Source organism: Octopus bimaculoides, chromosome 16, assembly GCF_001194135.2.
Source record: "Octopus bimaculoides isolate UCB-OBI-ISO-001 chromosome 16, ASM119413v2, whole genome shotgun sequence".
Taxonomy (NCBI): Eukaryota; Metazoa; Mollusca; class Cephalopoda; order Octopoda; family Octopodidae; genus Octopus; species Octopus bimaculoides.
Window position 1 is genome coordinate 8,064,304 of NC_068996.1, and position 16,526 is coordinate 8,080,829.

The 16,526-nt window shown below is 38.2% G+C and overlaps 1 protein-coding gene and 1 long non-coding RNA gene across 4 annotated transcripts in view; one reads left to right on the top strand and one right to left on the bottom strand.

Annotated features, from left to right (window-relative positions):
- Positions 1-1,979: 1,979 nt before the first annotated feature.
- LOC128249588 (uncharacterized) lies at positions 1,980-11,981 on the bottom strand. The gene is made up of 5 exons (XR_008265690.1): positions 11,705-11,981; positions 9,735-9,862; positions 5,686-5,942; positions 5,342-5,562; positions 1,980-2,404 (listed from the first exon to the last, which is right to left on the bottom strand). It is a non-coding gene; the product is annotated as an uncharacterized LOC128249588 (long non-coding RNA).
- A 1,312-nt stretch (positions 11,982-13,293) lies between these two features.
- LOC106882253 (stromal interaction molecule 1) overlaps positions 13,294-16,526 on the top strand; it is a 278,541-nt gene continuing 275,308 nt past the window's right edge. The window contains exon 1 of one of the 3 annotated variants that reach the window (XM_052973513.1): positions 13,294-13,964. In XM_052973513.1, the coding sequence (XP_052829473.1) occupies positions 13,523-13,964 (442 nt within the window). In that variant the 5' untranslated portion in view covers positions 13,294-13,522. The remainder of the gene's footprint in view (positions 13,965-16,526) is intronic. The other 2 variants (XM_052973512.1, XM_052973511.1) reach the window with 2 other exon arrangements.

Genomic DNA, 16,526 nt, shown 5'->3' on the forward strand with positions numbered 1-16,526 from the left:
ATATATATATATATATATATATATATATATATTGTTGTACTTGGGGATGGTCATATTGCCAGTTTAGCCAATAAAAACACACGCACTGTATATTTGGTGTTAATTTGCTTCAGCTTTATATTACATTAATCTTAATCTTATTTCGGCCATATATATATATATACAGTGTGTGATGGGTAAATTGTTGCCATTTAACATTTTTACTTTCATGCATGCATATTGTTTGTTTTTGATTTTGTTCACTACACAGTATGATAGGATTAGTTGGGTATAATCTGTGAGAAAAACAGCACCATGAGGGAATTTATTTTGCCAGAAATTTGAAAATGACATGCTGTACTGCTTCACAGTACAGCATGTCATTTTCAAATTTCTAATACAAACATTTCAGAGTGTTTGAGAGTCAATCTGAGGACAGTGCAGAGAATTCGGAAAGAGTTGGATGAGTCTAATTGGGATTATGATGGTATGGTAGCTAGGAAAACTCACTCTTACTGTTCTGATAAGAAAAGAACTCTTGAATTTGTTGGTAAGATCCAGGCCATGATTGACAACGATCCCTCCAAGTCAATCAGATCCATCGCCAGGGACATGGGAGTGTCTGAGTTTCTTATCAGGTAGATAGTGCATGAAGACATTCAGTATTCCTCATACAAGATGCTCTTCAAGCAATGCACATTTGTCTATGAAGAGATGGAAAAATGGCTTCTCCTGTGGATCAATGAGAAGTAACTCACAGAGGATACGATTACAGAGAGCATCATCTGAGAGAAAGCACGAGAGCTGTATGGGGATTGCCTGAAGCAGAACCCCGGAACATCAATGGAGGAGACATCAGTAGATACATTTAAGGCCAATTGCAGCTGGTTCGATAATTTCAAGAAGAGGACTGGTGTTTATAACATCGTCAGTTTTGGAGAAACATCGAATTCTGACACAAAGGTAACTGAGGATTTCATGTATGAATTCCATCTGCTCATCACAGCCGAGGTATCACAACAGGTATTCAACTGTGATGAAACTGGCCTTTTTTGGAAAAAAATGCCCAAAAGAACCTATAGCACTACAGAGGTGAAGAAAATGTCAGGCCACAAGCCTATGAAAGATAGGCTAACTCTCACCCTTTGTGCCAATGTGAGTGGAGACTTGAAGATTAAGCTGCTCCTTGCCTACCTATGAGTTGCACAAAATCCTGAAGAAGAGGCTGTAAGTAATGTGGAGAGCAAACATTAAAGTCTGAGTCACCAGGTAATTCTTCACTGAGTGGGTCAACCTTATCTTTGGACCAGCAGTGAAAAAGCACCTTCTGGAGAACAATCTTCCTGTCAAGGCCCTCTTCATCCTTGACAGTGCTCCTGCTCACTATCCTAACTTTGAAGATGATATCCCGGATGAATTTAAATTCATAAAAGTTCAATACCTTTCATGTAACACCACCCCTATCTTGCTGCCCATTGACCAACAGGTGATTTCTAATTTTTAAAAATTGTACACCAAACACCAGTTTTGTTGGTGCTTTGAAGTCACCAAAAATACAAATCTAACCCTTTGTAAGTTTTAGAAGGACCACTACAACATTGTTAACTGCCTGAAAATCATCGATTTTGCCTGGTAGAATGTTACAAAGAGAACACTGAATTCTGCATGGAGGAAACTTGCCTGACTGCATATCTGTAAAAGACTGTGAGGGGTTTGAGTCTGAGACACCTGTAGTTGAGGAGATAGTGTCTCTTGGCAAGTCCATGGACCTCAAGGTTGACGATGGGGACATAAACGATCTTGTTGAGGAACGCTCAGAGGAGCTGACAATAGATGAACTCCTTCAGCTTCAGGAGCAACAGCATTTGAATGTGGTAGAAGAGATTGGTTCCCCGGAGGAGGACAGTGTTGTGGAGGTTACTTCTACAAGTGACTTAAAGGCAGTGTTGATAAAGTGGCAGTATGTTTCTGAATTTGTAGAAAAATATAATCCTGAAAAAGTATCTACGGGTCGTGCAGCTGCTTTATTTAGTGACAAATGCTCTGGTGAATTTTCATAACATTTTGAAAGGCAGGAAAAATCAGATTTATCTTGATATGTTTCTAATAAAACAACCTGAAAATGGGAAAAGTGAAGAAAGTGTGTCCAAGAAGCCTAAATTAAGTGAAGTGGGAGAGAAAATGCGAGAGACTGTTCTTCCTGAAGTCTTAATTGCAGGAGATTCTCCTTCCAAACAATAATCGTCTTCCTCCCCACTCCATCATCTTCCTTGTGCACAAATTGTTCCATCTTTAAAGTAATTCAGTTAATAAAACCAGTTTACATATTTCTTTTGTATTCTCTTTTATGTTTCTAAAATTGTCATTTTCTTTGTAACTGCATTTCAAAACTCATAAAAAAATGATTTTTGGGTGGTTTTCAGGGCTGGAATGGATTAATTATATTTAAATTAATTTCAATGGGGAAAATTGATTTGTAAAACGAGTATATCGTAAAACAATCTCAGTCATGGAACAAATTAAACTCATACTATGAAGTATCACTGTATATATATATATATATATATATATATATATATATATATATATATATATGTACTAGTGTGCCCACAGAGGGACATATTTAACTTCATGTAAATGATAGATTCTCTCATTGTGAACAACAAATGAGGGTTCAGTAAAATGAAGCGGTAATCATGTTCTATCGACACGAATGTGTCTCTTGAGGCCTGCTGGTGCCTTACAAACCTTTTGGCAAATGGAACAAGTTGAGGACCCAGTTTGCTTGAGTGCATGTGGATCATTTACTATGTACTCTCTTGAGTGGACAGCAAGGCCTGCTTTGCTTTGTGTCACGAAATCACAATGACAGGTAAGGTTTCCATTTAGAGGAACAGCATTTTACCAGCATGCCTTCATGATTGCACGAAGTTCACCCCAACATTGGCGTCAACTTTGTTCAAATCTTTGAACTGAGGAGAAGTAGGACTGGTATTGGGTCCTGCATTCTAATGCTTTGTTTTTCCAGGAAGAAAATGGAATGTTGTATCACTTCATATTGTCTTTTAGTTTGTCTTTAGTGACCTTCCAGCTGACTTTTCCATTGGGAATTGGCCAAAGAGAAGTTGCTTTGGAATTCTGATATCACTCATATGTGAAAGATGATTTAATGATCTAAGCAGTATTTTGATGAGGATGGCTTCAGTACTTGATATGTTGCATTTTGTTAATATCTCACTGTTACGAATATGGTCACTTGGTTTTATGGAGATAGTACGCAAGCATCGCATATGAAAAGCATCAAGCTGGTTGATATGCTTTCAATACTGAGTCCAAGATTCATCACCATAGAACAATGATGTCAAGAATACCAACTTATATACATTGACTTCAACAATACATCAGGGCTGTTCCAAAACCTGTGATAAAGATCACTGAAAGTGAAGCTAACCTTCCCAATTCTTGACTCAATCTCTTTATCTATCTTCGCATCATTGAACACAATGGAACCAAGATAAGTGAAGGAGGAAACAATTTTTAATGCTTCTCCATCAACATATGCAGTAGAGGCAACAGTGAGAAGATGGTCACTAAAGGGCTGATGGACAAGCTCAGTTTTCTTGATGTTGATGGTCAGACCAAAAGCCTTTGATGCATGTAAGAAGTTGTTTAGAATCCATGTGCCCAAGAGTGTGTGCTACAAGTGCACAATCATCTGCGAAGATCAAATCTCAAACTGTTTGCACCAAAGTCTTAATTTTTGCTTTGAAGCACTTTTGGCTGAACAAGCCCCCATCAGTTCTGTACTCAGACTTTACTCCTTCTTTAACACCTTCGAATGCTGTTTCCAACATGATGGACAAATACAAAGCAAAGAAGAACTGTTCAAGAACACAGCTTTGTTTTGTCCCATTTGAAACTGTGAATGAATGAAACACTTCCCCACTAGATCTGACAAAAGCCATCATCGCTTGATAGAAAGAAATGATAACATTGAGCATCTTTTTGGGAACGCCTAGCTTTCTAAGGACAACCCAAAGAGCATCCCTAGATACAGTGTTGAAAGCGCTAGTTAGATTTACAAAAGTGATAAAAAGGTATTGGTTGTGCTTACAAGCCTTTTCCTGCAGCTGCCTTAGGCTAAAAATCATATCCATTGTGCCTCTACCATCCCAATATCCATTCTGAGATTCAGGCAACACCAAGCTGTCAAGGGCATCAGTTAGTCTGTTTAAGATAACCCTTCCAAGGATCTTCCTGACAACATACAAAAGGGAGATGCCTCTAAGGTTGTCTCATTTACATCTGTTGCCTTTGTGCTTATAAAGATGGACAATAGAAGCGTCTTTGAACTGCTGTGGGACTGATCCTGATTTCCAGATTAAAGAGAAGAGTTCACATAACTTGTTCAGCACATTTATATGTCTCGGCTGGTATGCCATCATTTTCAGACACCTTTCCATTTATGATCTGTTTTAAGGCCATTTTTATTTCAGCATTTGATGGAGCAAGACAGTTTTTCAAGGACAGGTCTTTGTGGTAGGTTATTGGTCAGTTCTTTATCAACAATTGAGTCCATATTCGGAACATTTGAAAAGTACTCTGCTCAGCACTTCATGATTTCCTTTTCATCTGTCAGAAGATTACCCTCAGTTAAAAGTATGGAAATTGAACCGTCAGACACAGGTCCAAAAACACCCTTTAAATTCTGGTAGATTGACCTGGAGTCACATCTATCCACAGCATCCTGCAACTCTTGTGCCTTCCTTTGCTGCCATACCTGTTTCATTTGCCTCAGTTGAGATTGGCAAGTATTTCTGACCTTTTTAAACTCATTGCATTTTGTGGCATTATTTTTATTTGACATCCGTTGACAGTGGCACATGTGAATATTGCCCAAAAGAGGAGAGATGTTTGGATCATTTGAGGCGAACCAATCTTGGTGCTTCCTCTTAACATATCCAAGTGTTTCACAAGATGATTCAAATACAGCATTTTTAAAATCAGACCACACTGATTCAATATCTGTGCTATCTGAGATGTCAGCAAGTTTGTTGTTATAGGTTGTTTGAAATGAGGTTAAATTGTCATTGTTCCTCAACTTTGTCACATCTGCTTTCTGAATTGGTCAATTGTGATTGCTATGAATAGGCCTGTGAACAGTAAAATTCACCTTTGATCGTATCAGACCAACACTCCCCAATGGAGAAAGAATGTGTTACTTGGACATCTTCTCTTATGAAAGACCCCACAATTATGTAATCAATAAGGTGATAATGATTTGATTGGGGATGCTTCCAGGTAGTTTTGAGGTGGTTGGGGAGTTGGAAAATAATATTGGTAATCAAAAGTCCATACTTACTGCAAAGCAATAGCAGCAGATGACCATTTTAGTTTGCTTCGCCAACCCCATGCTTCCCTATTACATCACCCCATATGAATATATCACAACATATGCATGCACTGAAATCACCAATGAGAAGAAGTTTATCATGGATAGAGACACCTCTCAACTGGCTACATAGCTCAGAGTAGAACTGCTCTTTGACTGCTTCATTTGAGTTCATGGTTGGAACATAGCAGCTGAAAATAGTTGAATATTTGAGAGTATTGTAGTTCACTTGAAACATTGTGTATTGTTTGTAAAGAATAAAAAGTTTTGAATGGTACCACAATGCACTATAACACAAAAAATGGACTACATACCTGTTGTAATTTAGTTATCTATAGTCCGATGATATTTCGGAATACAATTCCTTCTTCAGATATTCTTAGATGGAGTCGCTGCTATAATCGACTTTCCAATGGCTTTTCTTTTATCGGAAATGTCTCAGTAGTGGTATCACGAAGCTTCTTCCGGAATTCCTCATGAGAAGTGAGTGAGGTCAGCTATGTTTCAATCTCGTGTGTGTTGGTACATCTGTGGCGCTGCTTCTAAGTTATCTGTTATACGTGCAGCTTCCCTTTATTTTTTTTTTGTTATAAACAATACATGAGCATGTTATTAAGAATGAACCTACACACATACAGATGTAGCTAAATAATATATTGATTACCAATCTCCAGCCTGTTGTTAATTTGGGGTCCTAGTCTGTGTATGAGTAACACTTCCTTAATTCTTGAATTACCCAGCCAGTGCAGATACACAATAATGTGAGTCTTTCACTAATGCCAACAGGTAGAGATTCAAAATGTTTCACTAGATCATTCTGAATAAAAACCCAACACCTGTCTCTTTCTTTACATCCTGACGCTTACCCATCCAGAAAAAAGTCTATCCACCATCAACTTCTTGTAGCTGACCACAGTCCACTAATCTAGTTTCTGAAAGAGTTGCAATTCCAATGTCTTTTCTTTCAGGACACAGGCAACCAAAGCGGTCCAATGCTCTATGTTTTTTTGCTTTCCTGAAGAGTTCTCACATTCCAAGATGCAATAAAAAGGTTTTTTTGTTTTCTATTTGCTTAACTGCTCCATCAACCCATGATGGTGGTATTTGTGGAAAGTATTTTACTGAACTACTTGCACATGGTTTTGCTTATAGTGGTCATTGCTTGTGCAGCACAATGCACACTCTCTCCATCAAAAATGCAATTACCTGTACTGGTGCACAGAGTGCCATGTGTCAGATGCTAAATCAATTGCAGATTTGAGATCAGAGTGGCCTTCTCTTAGTCTTGTTCAGAAGTTCTCAAACTTTTTGGGCCACTGCCCCCGCCCCCCTCATAGCCAGAAAATACCCTCAGCGCCCCACCCCTATTTTTATGTATAAATAAATATTTTATATTTTACTAATTTATATATACTATGGATGATTTGATATTTAATATAATATTATATAATTTGTATACAATACTATAATGATATTATAATAAATTCATAGCGTCCCCTAATTCATTGCCTTCCTTTTTCTCTACCATCTCCTTAGGCACAAGTGCCCATCTGGACTGTCTCAAAGCCCATCTATGGTCTAGTTGCTCAAAAGTTACAGAGCCCAGACTGTAGCTACAGAGCCTAGACTGCCCTATGAGTAAGTAGATGCTGATAGTGCACATCAACTAAGGGGACTGGCAGCAACTACAAACCTGATTTTATATCAGAGTTTTCCTTCTCCTAGATGGGTTGCCCTCATCATGGCTAAGGAGTTCCATACATAAATACACAAAAAAGAAAAGTAAAAATATATGAGATTTAAGAATATAAATAAGAGGCGATCTTTTGGTACGATTACCTAAATATCGGCCTTTTCCGTAAAAAGTGTTGGAGAGAAACAGGGAAACAATGTCATAACAGCGAAAGACATACAGAGAGCGTGATTTATTTTGAAGGGTTTAGAGTTAGGGTTAGGGTTAGGTTTATGGTTAGGGTTTGGGTCTTAGGGTTTGCATTAGGGAATTCCGTCCCTAACCGTAACCCTAAGCACTAACCCTAACCCCAACACTAAAACCCTAACCATGCGGGTGTTACGGAAAAGGACGATCTTTGGTAAAGATCGCCAAAGACACTTTTTACAGAAAAGGCCGATATTTAGGAACTCGTACCAAAAGATCGCCAAATAAGATATATAAAAGCAATATTTATATATATATGTATACACATTTTTGTTGGATGACAGTTGACTACTCATGAATTCCTCTGCCCTTGACAGGTTTTGAGTTTTGTTCCTCTGGATGTCTAATGATCACCCTCCTCACCAAGCAAGCTCGGTGGGGTTGCCAGTTTAGTTGTCAATGACCCAATCATGCAACAGATTGTACTGGGTTACATGTTACCAGTAGCGCCTGAGAGCAACCTGACATATAACTTCATGTAAATATATATATATCGTGTATAACATCATGTAAATGTATAACTCATATATATATATATAACTTCATGTAAATATATCATCATCGTTTAACATCCGTTTTCCATGCTGGCATGGGTTAGACGGTTTGACTGAGGTCTGGAAAGCCAGTGGCTGCACCAGGCTCCAATCTGATCTGGCTATGTTTCTACAGCTAGATGCCCTTCCTAATGCCACTGGCACAGGGGCCAGTCAGGTGGGCCTGGCATTGATCACATTTGGATAGTGCTTTTTACGTTACACCGGCATGGGAGCTAGTCAGAGGCACTGGCATCAGCCTTGTTTAGATGGTGCTTTTTACATGCCACTGGCATGGGAGCTAGTCAGGTGGATCTGGCATTGACCACATTTGTTTGGTGCTAATCAAACTAAATAGTGAAATCGAAATCAAACTAAATTCGACGACTGGTACCCATGCCAACGTCATCTCCTTCATTGGACACTAAACTCGGCTTGTGAAGACCTGTTGGGGAAAGCGAAATTGTGATGGCACCTGTGCCCAGCGTCGTCTTCCTGACACTAGTGCCGGTGGCATGTGTAAAGACATTCGAGCGAGATCGTTGCCAGTGCCGCTGGACTGGCTCCTGTGCCGGTGGCACGTAAAATACACCATTTTGAGCGTTGCCGTTGCCAGTACCGCCTGATTGGCCTTCGTGCCGGTGGCATGTAAAAGCACCCATTACACTCTCGGAGTGGTTGGCGTTAGGAAGGGCATCCAGCTGTAGAAACTCTGCCAGATCAGATTGGAGTCTGGTGTAGCCATCTGGCTCACCAGTCCTCAGTCAAATCGTCCAACGCATGCTAGTATGGAAAGCAGACATTAAATGATGATGATGATGATGATGATGATGGTTTTGCTCAATATGTAGAAAAGGAGTGGATAAAAATTCTAAACATGCACTCAGCACAAACAAGATGTGCAGTGGATTTTCAACCTGGTTTACTCATGAAGTAGACTTCCTATGTGGCAGATACGCAGGAGAAATAAATACTAATAACACATGGGAAACACACTCAAGTGACCTAATTAACATTGGAGGCAGATGTCCTGAAAGTATAATTGCCAGAATAACCGTCTGGAGAAAGTTCAGAGAGCTATTACTATTGTTGATAATGAAGAAGGTCCTGCTCAGAGTGAAAGGCAGACTGTATGATGCTTGTATGTAAACTGTAATGACACATGGTAACGAGACATTGGCTCTAAATGTGCAGGACTTCCGAAGACTAGAAATAAATAAAAAAAAGCCTGCTCCACTGTATGGATGATAGAGTGCTAATTTGTTGACAGAAAAACTAGGCATAAGAAGAATCAGATGTAGTATGTAAATGAGGAAACTGTATTTGTATAGGGATTTGGTGAAGATAGCCTATATAAAGAAGTGCCTATTATTCACAGTGGATGGAAGTAGTGGAAGAAGACCAAGAAGATGTGGTATGAAATGATGAGTGCCAATGTTAGGAAATTTAGCCTTATGGAGGAGACAATAAATGTGTTGATTGGTGATATGCAGCATTTGAGAAGAACCTCTTTGTCTATGTTATTGCTGTGAAAGTAAGGTTCTGGAAGCATAATGTCTGGAAGCATACAATTGAGCCTGTCACACCATATGTGTCTGTCGAGCCTTCAGCAGCTGCCCTTTCCTCATCCTCCACCTCTCTTCTAACTATTACATTATTCTGATGCAGAAATTAAGTGAGAACAGAATTACAGACATCTTCATCCCTTTCTGTGCAACCAGTTATCTCTCCCTCTTTCTTGAACCACATCCTTGTTATACTTGTCCTTCATTTGCACTCTCTTCTTGTGGAAGTATGTTCTCACAATTTGTCAGCCTATTTTTATCTCTCTTTCCACCTACACCCCAATTATCCCCCCTTCCGCCATATATTATACAAAATAACCACGTACCTCTTCTCCTGTAACCAATCTATTCCTGTCCCATTTATCATTACACCAAGCGTCTCCTTCTCAATTATTCTCCCACTTGGTCAAAAGGCTTCTTTAGTCTTGTCACTTACATGGTGACCTCACTGGTGCTGGTGCCAAGAAAATTAAAAAGAAGGGATTAGTACACTCACTTAAGTGGTTGGTGTTATGAAAGGCATCCGGCCATTGAAACCAAACCAAAAACAGAGATACCGAATAAAATGTTGTCCACAGATCTGATGGATTCTGTTGATCCATCAAACCCATGCCAACTTGGAAGATAGACATCTAATGATGATGATATATATACATATGTGTTTGTATGTATACATGTGTTACTGTCTCCTTGGCTTGTCATCTCATGACTGTTGTCAATGAGTGCCATTGGTATGCAAGCAGTGTCCTTCATTTTACAATCTCCTGTGAATATTACCTTCATTGCATATATACATATTCTCTTTCACTTGTTTCAGTCATTTGATTGTGGCCATGCTGGAGCATTGCCTTTAGTCGAGCAAATCGTCCCCAAGACTTATTCTATTGACCTCTTTTGCTGAACTGCTAAGTTACGGGGACGCAAACACACCAGCATCGGTTGTCAAGTAATGTTGGGTGGAGTGGGGTGGGGGCAAACACACACACACACACACACATATAATATATATATATATATATATATATATTATATATATATATATACAATGGGCTTCTTTCAGTTTCCGTCTACCAAATCCACTCACAAGGCTTTGGTTGGCCTGCGGCTATAGTAGAAGGCACTTGCCCAAGGTGCCATGCAGTGGGACTGAACCTGGAAGTATGTGGTTAGTAAGCAAGCTACTTACCACATAGCCACTCCTACACCTATATATATAAGCCTGGTACTTACTCTATCAGTCTATTTTGCCGAACCGTTAAGTTAAGGGGACGTAAACACACCAACACTAATTGTCAAGCAGTGGTAGAGGACAAACAGACACACACACACACGACAGGTTTCTCTCAGTTTCCGTCAAACAAATCAACTTACAAGGCCCGAGACTATAGGAGACTTGTCTGAGGTGCCATACAGTGGGACTGAACCGGGGACCATGTTTTTGGGAAGCATGCTTCTTATCTTACCACACAGCCACGTTTGCGCCTATATGCATATAAATACTTATTTATGCATATGATACACTAATGTATATGTGTATCTCTCTTTCTGTACACACACACCTACACACACACGCGCGCGCGCGCGTACGTGTACATGTATATATACACGCGCACACAAATATGTATTTGTGAACCTCACTTAACATTGTTGTAGCGGTATGTATGTTCTGGTGCATGGCATTCGCTGTAGTGCTGTGAAGTAAACAACAGGTGGATACTACAATATTACTGCTGCTTATATTATTGCGGAAGGAAAATGACGGTTCTAAAGTAACACATAAAAATTAAAAATTATATTTATTCACTCTCGACTATCATCAGACATCGAATTATATTAGACTATAGGCAAAGCTTGTATATTACACTGTATCATATTATAATTTAGAATAATTATTATATTTTTATATGTTAGTAGGAAAGGCAGGCTTATTGTTCACAGTAACTGAGTTAAGTCGCATATAATCATTACATAATACAATAACCAACGTAAGATCCTAACGTGTAATAAAGCACAGTGAATTAGCTAGTCTTTGATATCGAAAAACAAACAAGCAAAAAAAATGGGGCTAACGGCCGTTACTCCTTTGACCTATCGATCTTTCTTTTCAGTTATGACTCACTAGGGGCTGAATAATGACAGCTTCATTTGTACGTTTCTATGTCTATAAGAAACTTAGATTATCTTTTAAAACTATTTAAATTATGCTTGTACATACATAAGAAGCAAATTTAAATTCATTAAGATTGGTTTGGGCACATAGTTTAGTACATCACAACTCATTTGAATTAAAACTTACAGGCCCGCGAGGGAGTATCTACGTATGTAGTAATAGCAGCTAAATCTACCTCAGAACGCTCCCTCCCCCACTGCCTTAGAAAACGACACGTTGGAGAATTATGTTGAGTGTATCCTGTAGATAGGAAAAAAGACCACCACCACCACCTCTACCACTAGAGGGGTGGTCACGACTGAATGCCCTTGATCGAAATTCTACCCGATCAGGATTGACATAGGTTAAACGACAGCAACACACTTTTAAATATACACACAAGCGTGTTTAGATATTTTGTATTGATAATTGCTTAGTCGACACGTTGCTAAGTTGACACGTTGCTTTTTCTACAGAAAAAACAAAACAAAAACAAAACCGCCACCACCACCACCACCACCACCACCACAAAGAATAACTTTTAATCAATCTGTTGCTGTTTAGTCCCAAGTCAACCCTGGTCGAGCAGACCTTTGATTAAAAGCATTCCAGCTGTGACCATTCCGATTCTCTTAATATCGAAGATTACAGTACATAACATGTCTTTTTCTTAAACACTAAAGTAAGGACTTTTGGCAACTGTTTTTTGCACGGTCAGCGCTGTTGTACAGGCCTTACTTTCTTGGTTCGATTCCCATCTCGTCTCTTATATGTGGTGAATTTTTCAGTCTCAACGCTTATAATTTTGCTTCACTGTCATAATTTCTGTCTTGTGTTACCGGCACCCATAAAGAACGAAAGAAAGAAAAAGTGAAGAAAATGGAGAAAGAAATAAAGAGAGTGGGGTAGACTGCTTGAAATAGTGGAGGTGAGAGAACTAAACCCAAACAAAAAATGCCACAGATTTAACTCGTCATATGTAGCATCTCCTTAGACAATCTTGGAATTTCCTTGTTCTCGCCAGCGGTTTGACAGTCTCATGAACCAGGCTGGGTGAGAAAATCCAGAATTAACACCAAAGTGATTGCGGGAAACGATTATAGTTCGTTCAACAATTGAATAAAAAAACAGTTTTACGCAATAGTTCCTGATTGAAACACACACATACACACAGAGTCACATATAACACATACACACGTGTATGTATGTGGGTGTGTGTTGGCAATCTATCCTGGTTAAACGCACACTCAATTATATATGCCTGTGTATGTTTATTATTTTTGTGTTATATATTGTTTAAGCCAGCTTTCTTCTTTTTGAAATATCTTCCTTCGTCATTACAAGATCCGCAACTATATCGCGATGACCACCCACAACTAACATCAACACTTAATCACCACTGCGCTCCCCCCCTCCCCCACTATACATCTAGTACTACTACTACTATTACTACTTTTACTGTAATTACTTCCAATACAACTATTACTACCACTGTACACTCCCGCTTCCCCCTACCACTACTACCATCACCTTCTCCACCATCGCAACCAACACCACCACCACCAACAACACTACTACCACTGCCATACTCCCCCCTCATTCACAACTACTACTATGATTGCAGCTACCATCATCGTGACACACTCCCACTATCCCTCCCTCACCATCACTACTACTACTACTACTACTACTACCGATGCCGTCGCCTCCACCAACACCACCAGCATCAGCACACCACCACCACCGCCAACAATAACAACGTTATCACTATTTCTACCACCACTACATACCCTTCCCGTTTTCTCTCTCTACTACTACTTCTACTACTACTACTATTGCTACTGCTGCTACTACTACTGCTACAATTTACTGCAGTAACCCTCCTCCTTTTTGCCAGTTCCTCTTTCTCCTCCTCTCCTATTCTATTCAGCAACCATCGCCGCCTCTATAGTTTCCCATAGTGCGATGTCTACAGCTGAAATGGGAACACACACTAGGATTTGGGTGCTGCTCATTGTTTTGTCACTTTCGACCACAAACCTAATAAATTTCTTCATACAAGCAGAGAAATATTCCAACTTGCATTCTTCGACATTGTCCGAGACTAATACGAACAGTCACAGTAGTGGTAGTAGCAGTAGTAGTAGTAGTAGTAATAATAATAATAATAATAACAAAAATAATAAACATAATAATAACAATCATAATCATAACAATGATAATAGGTACATAAATAGTGGTGATAATAACGATAGTGCCAGCAAAAGGTCCCAAAACCCGAACCCATCACCTAATGGAATATTTGTAAACGGAGTACCATCGAACCCGACCGGCTCTAAACAACAGCAACTCTCCACGGCGTCTACTAAGAAGAAACTAGAGGATTTTAAAGAATACGACTGTCCAGGTAAGAATGAGAAGAAAAAGGAAATATAGAAATGTGCTCTTTATTTATCTGTTTTTAATTCATCTTATCTATTTCTCTCTGATTGTGTATCGTTTATCTATGTGTTTTTTTTTGTTTATCTATCTATCTATCTGTCTGTCTGTCTGTCTGTCCATCCATCTATCTATCTATCTATCTATCTATCTATCTATCTATCTATCTATCTATCTATATATCATCTATCTGTCCATCTATCTATCTATCTATCTGTCTTTTTGTCTCTATTTATCTATCTATCTTTTTGTCTCTATCTTTCCTATATCTGTCATTTTGTCTCTGTCTATCTGTCTGTATGTCTTTTTGTCTCTATCTATCTATCTTTTTGTTTTATCTATCTGTCTATCCGTCTTTTTGTCTATCCTTCTGTCTTTTTATCCATCTATTTATCCCTCTGTTCATCCGCCATTCCTTCCATCTATCTATCTATCTATCTATCTGTCTGTCTGTCTATCTCTTTCTTTCTTTATTTTTATTCACTATCTTTTCCCATCTATCCGGCTAGACATCTATCTGTCTATACCTTCATCAGCTTACCTACCTATGTATCAAACTCTGTCCCTCTTCAAACATACACACCCTTTAAAATACATCAGGTAAGGGATGATGTACGAAAAAAAAAAAAAAACTCAATCAACGGAAATTTGTCTCTTTTATTCGATTCTAAATTGTTTATTCTTCGAGATTGTCAATTTAAACTTAATAAAGAAAACATTATGCATTTTGGAAAAGCACGTGTAAATAATATACATGTGTGTGTATCTATATCTATGTGCATACCTTAATATGTCTAAATGGTTGATGTCTTATACATACGTAATTTACATATATGAATTCTGCTTACATGTGTGTTTAATGTATGTTAACTGCAATATCTTTTTTCAGTATATATAACGTGTGTGTGTGTGTGTGTACGCGCAATGGATGTATAATGAACTAACACACAGGATATGTTATTATGAGTTACTCTTCAAAACGTTTTTTCTTTTCTTTTGCATAATTGAACTGTTTTAAATACACATGCGTTTTTACAACACCTCAGTGTGTGTTTGTGTTGGTTAGTCTTTGAGGTTATCTTCTCTGTAATTATGAAATGTTCTATTAGCCACGAAATTCAGTATTGGCTGAAATCTATTAAGATGAGGAAAAATAAATATGAACTGTTTCTTGGCAAGGTATTTCCAATGTCTTTGCAGTTGTCTCTATTTCTAGTTATGGTTGATCGCTGTTATATATATATATATAATAAACACGCGCAACTAACTGCTTATCATTTATGCACTTTATATCCTCCCACACGCATGAATATATATATATATATATATATATATATATATATATATATATATATATATACATATACATGCAAGACACCTTCAAAGATATTCATTCATATAATAAACACGCGCGCACTCTCGTACATACATGAATGCAAATACAAGCATAGAAAAAGGTTTTGGTAAATATAGACATAACCACATACGTGCAGGCATACATAGATATATAGATACACGTTAAATTAAAGTATTGTTAGAATACATATACACTTTCATCGGGTTAATTTTATGTGCATTTTCTGCCGCAATTCCTTCACCGCATTTCCTCTTTAATAACAATCTCGATTGTGAATGGAAAAATAATACCAAGGATATATGTGTGTGTGTCACAGGTATGCACGTGTCTATGTGAATTAATTTGTGAAATGTTAATAAAGTCAGAAAGACCGGAGTGGATGATAGCACAATTCTGCGGAAAACCCATGGTTCCTCATGTTCGCAATATTCGCCATAATAACATTCTCCTACACACCCCTTTCCCGCCCTCCACGACCAACTAACTTCATTGTTGTGTTGGTGAAACCCCTTTCGGAATAAATATTCTCAATGTGTACTATTCCCGCACATTGCCGCTTTACACCCAGTAGTCGTGCCTGTGTGGTCTGTGTATGTGTGAGTGATTGAATTGCTATTGATTATCGATCGACTTGTACCAATAGAAAGCTTCTTTTGTGCTAATTGAAAAGCATATTTTTTCTCCCTCTTCAAATAGATGGAGTGTGTAAAAATTGACGCTTCTCGGTTTAACACATGGTCGTTCATATGTTCAGCATATATGTTTTCTCCGCATTTTATGTGCGTAAACATTCATAATACGACGGTGAAAGTCCTCTTTTATATTGATTTCCCTTCTAATAATTTATATTGAGCTAGCTTCATGTTAAAATGTGCCCACGCTTTTTTTTCTTTATATTCCGTATTCCACTTACTTTGCACAAATGGAAAATTCCTTCCTATATATCAGTACCGGCACTATCTTCCTACCACTTATTAATGTCTGAAGTTTATCAGAAGAATGAAAGAATGATTGAATAACTATTGTATCTGCAGTGTTGGTTCTAGTGATTTTTTTTTCTTTTTCGCACCGGAGTTCAGATGTACTTCACATATAGAAGATATTAGCATAAATTGTTAGAATATAAAAATACCCTTCTCAGCAACAACCAGTAATCAATCAAAATTATATATA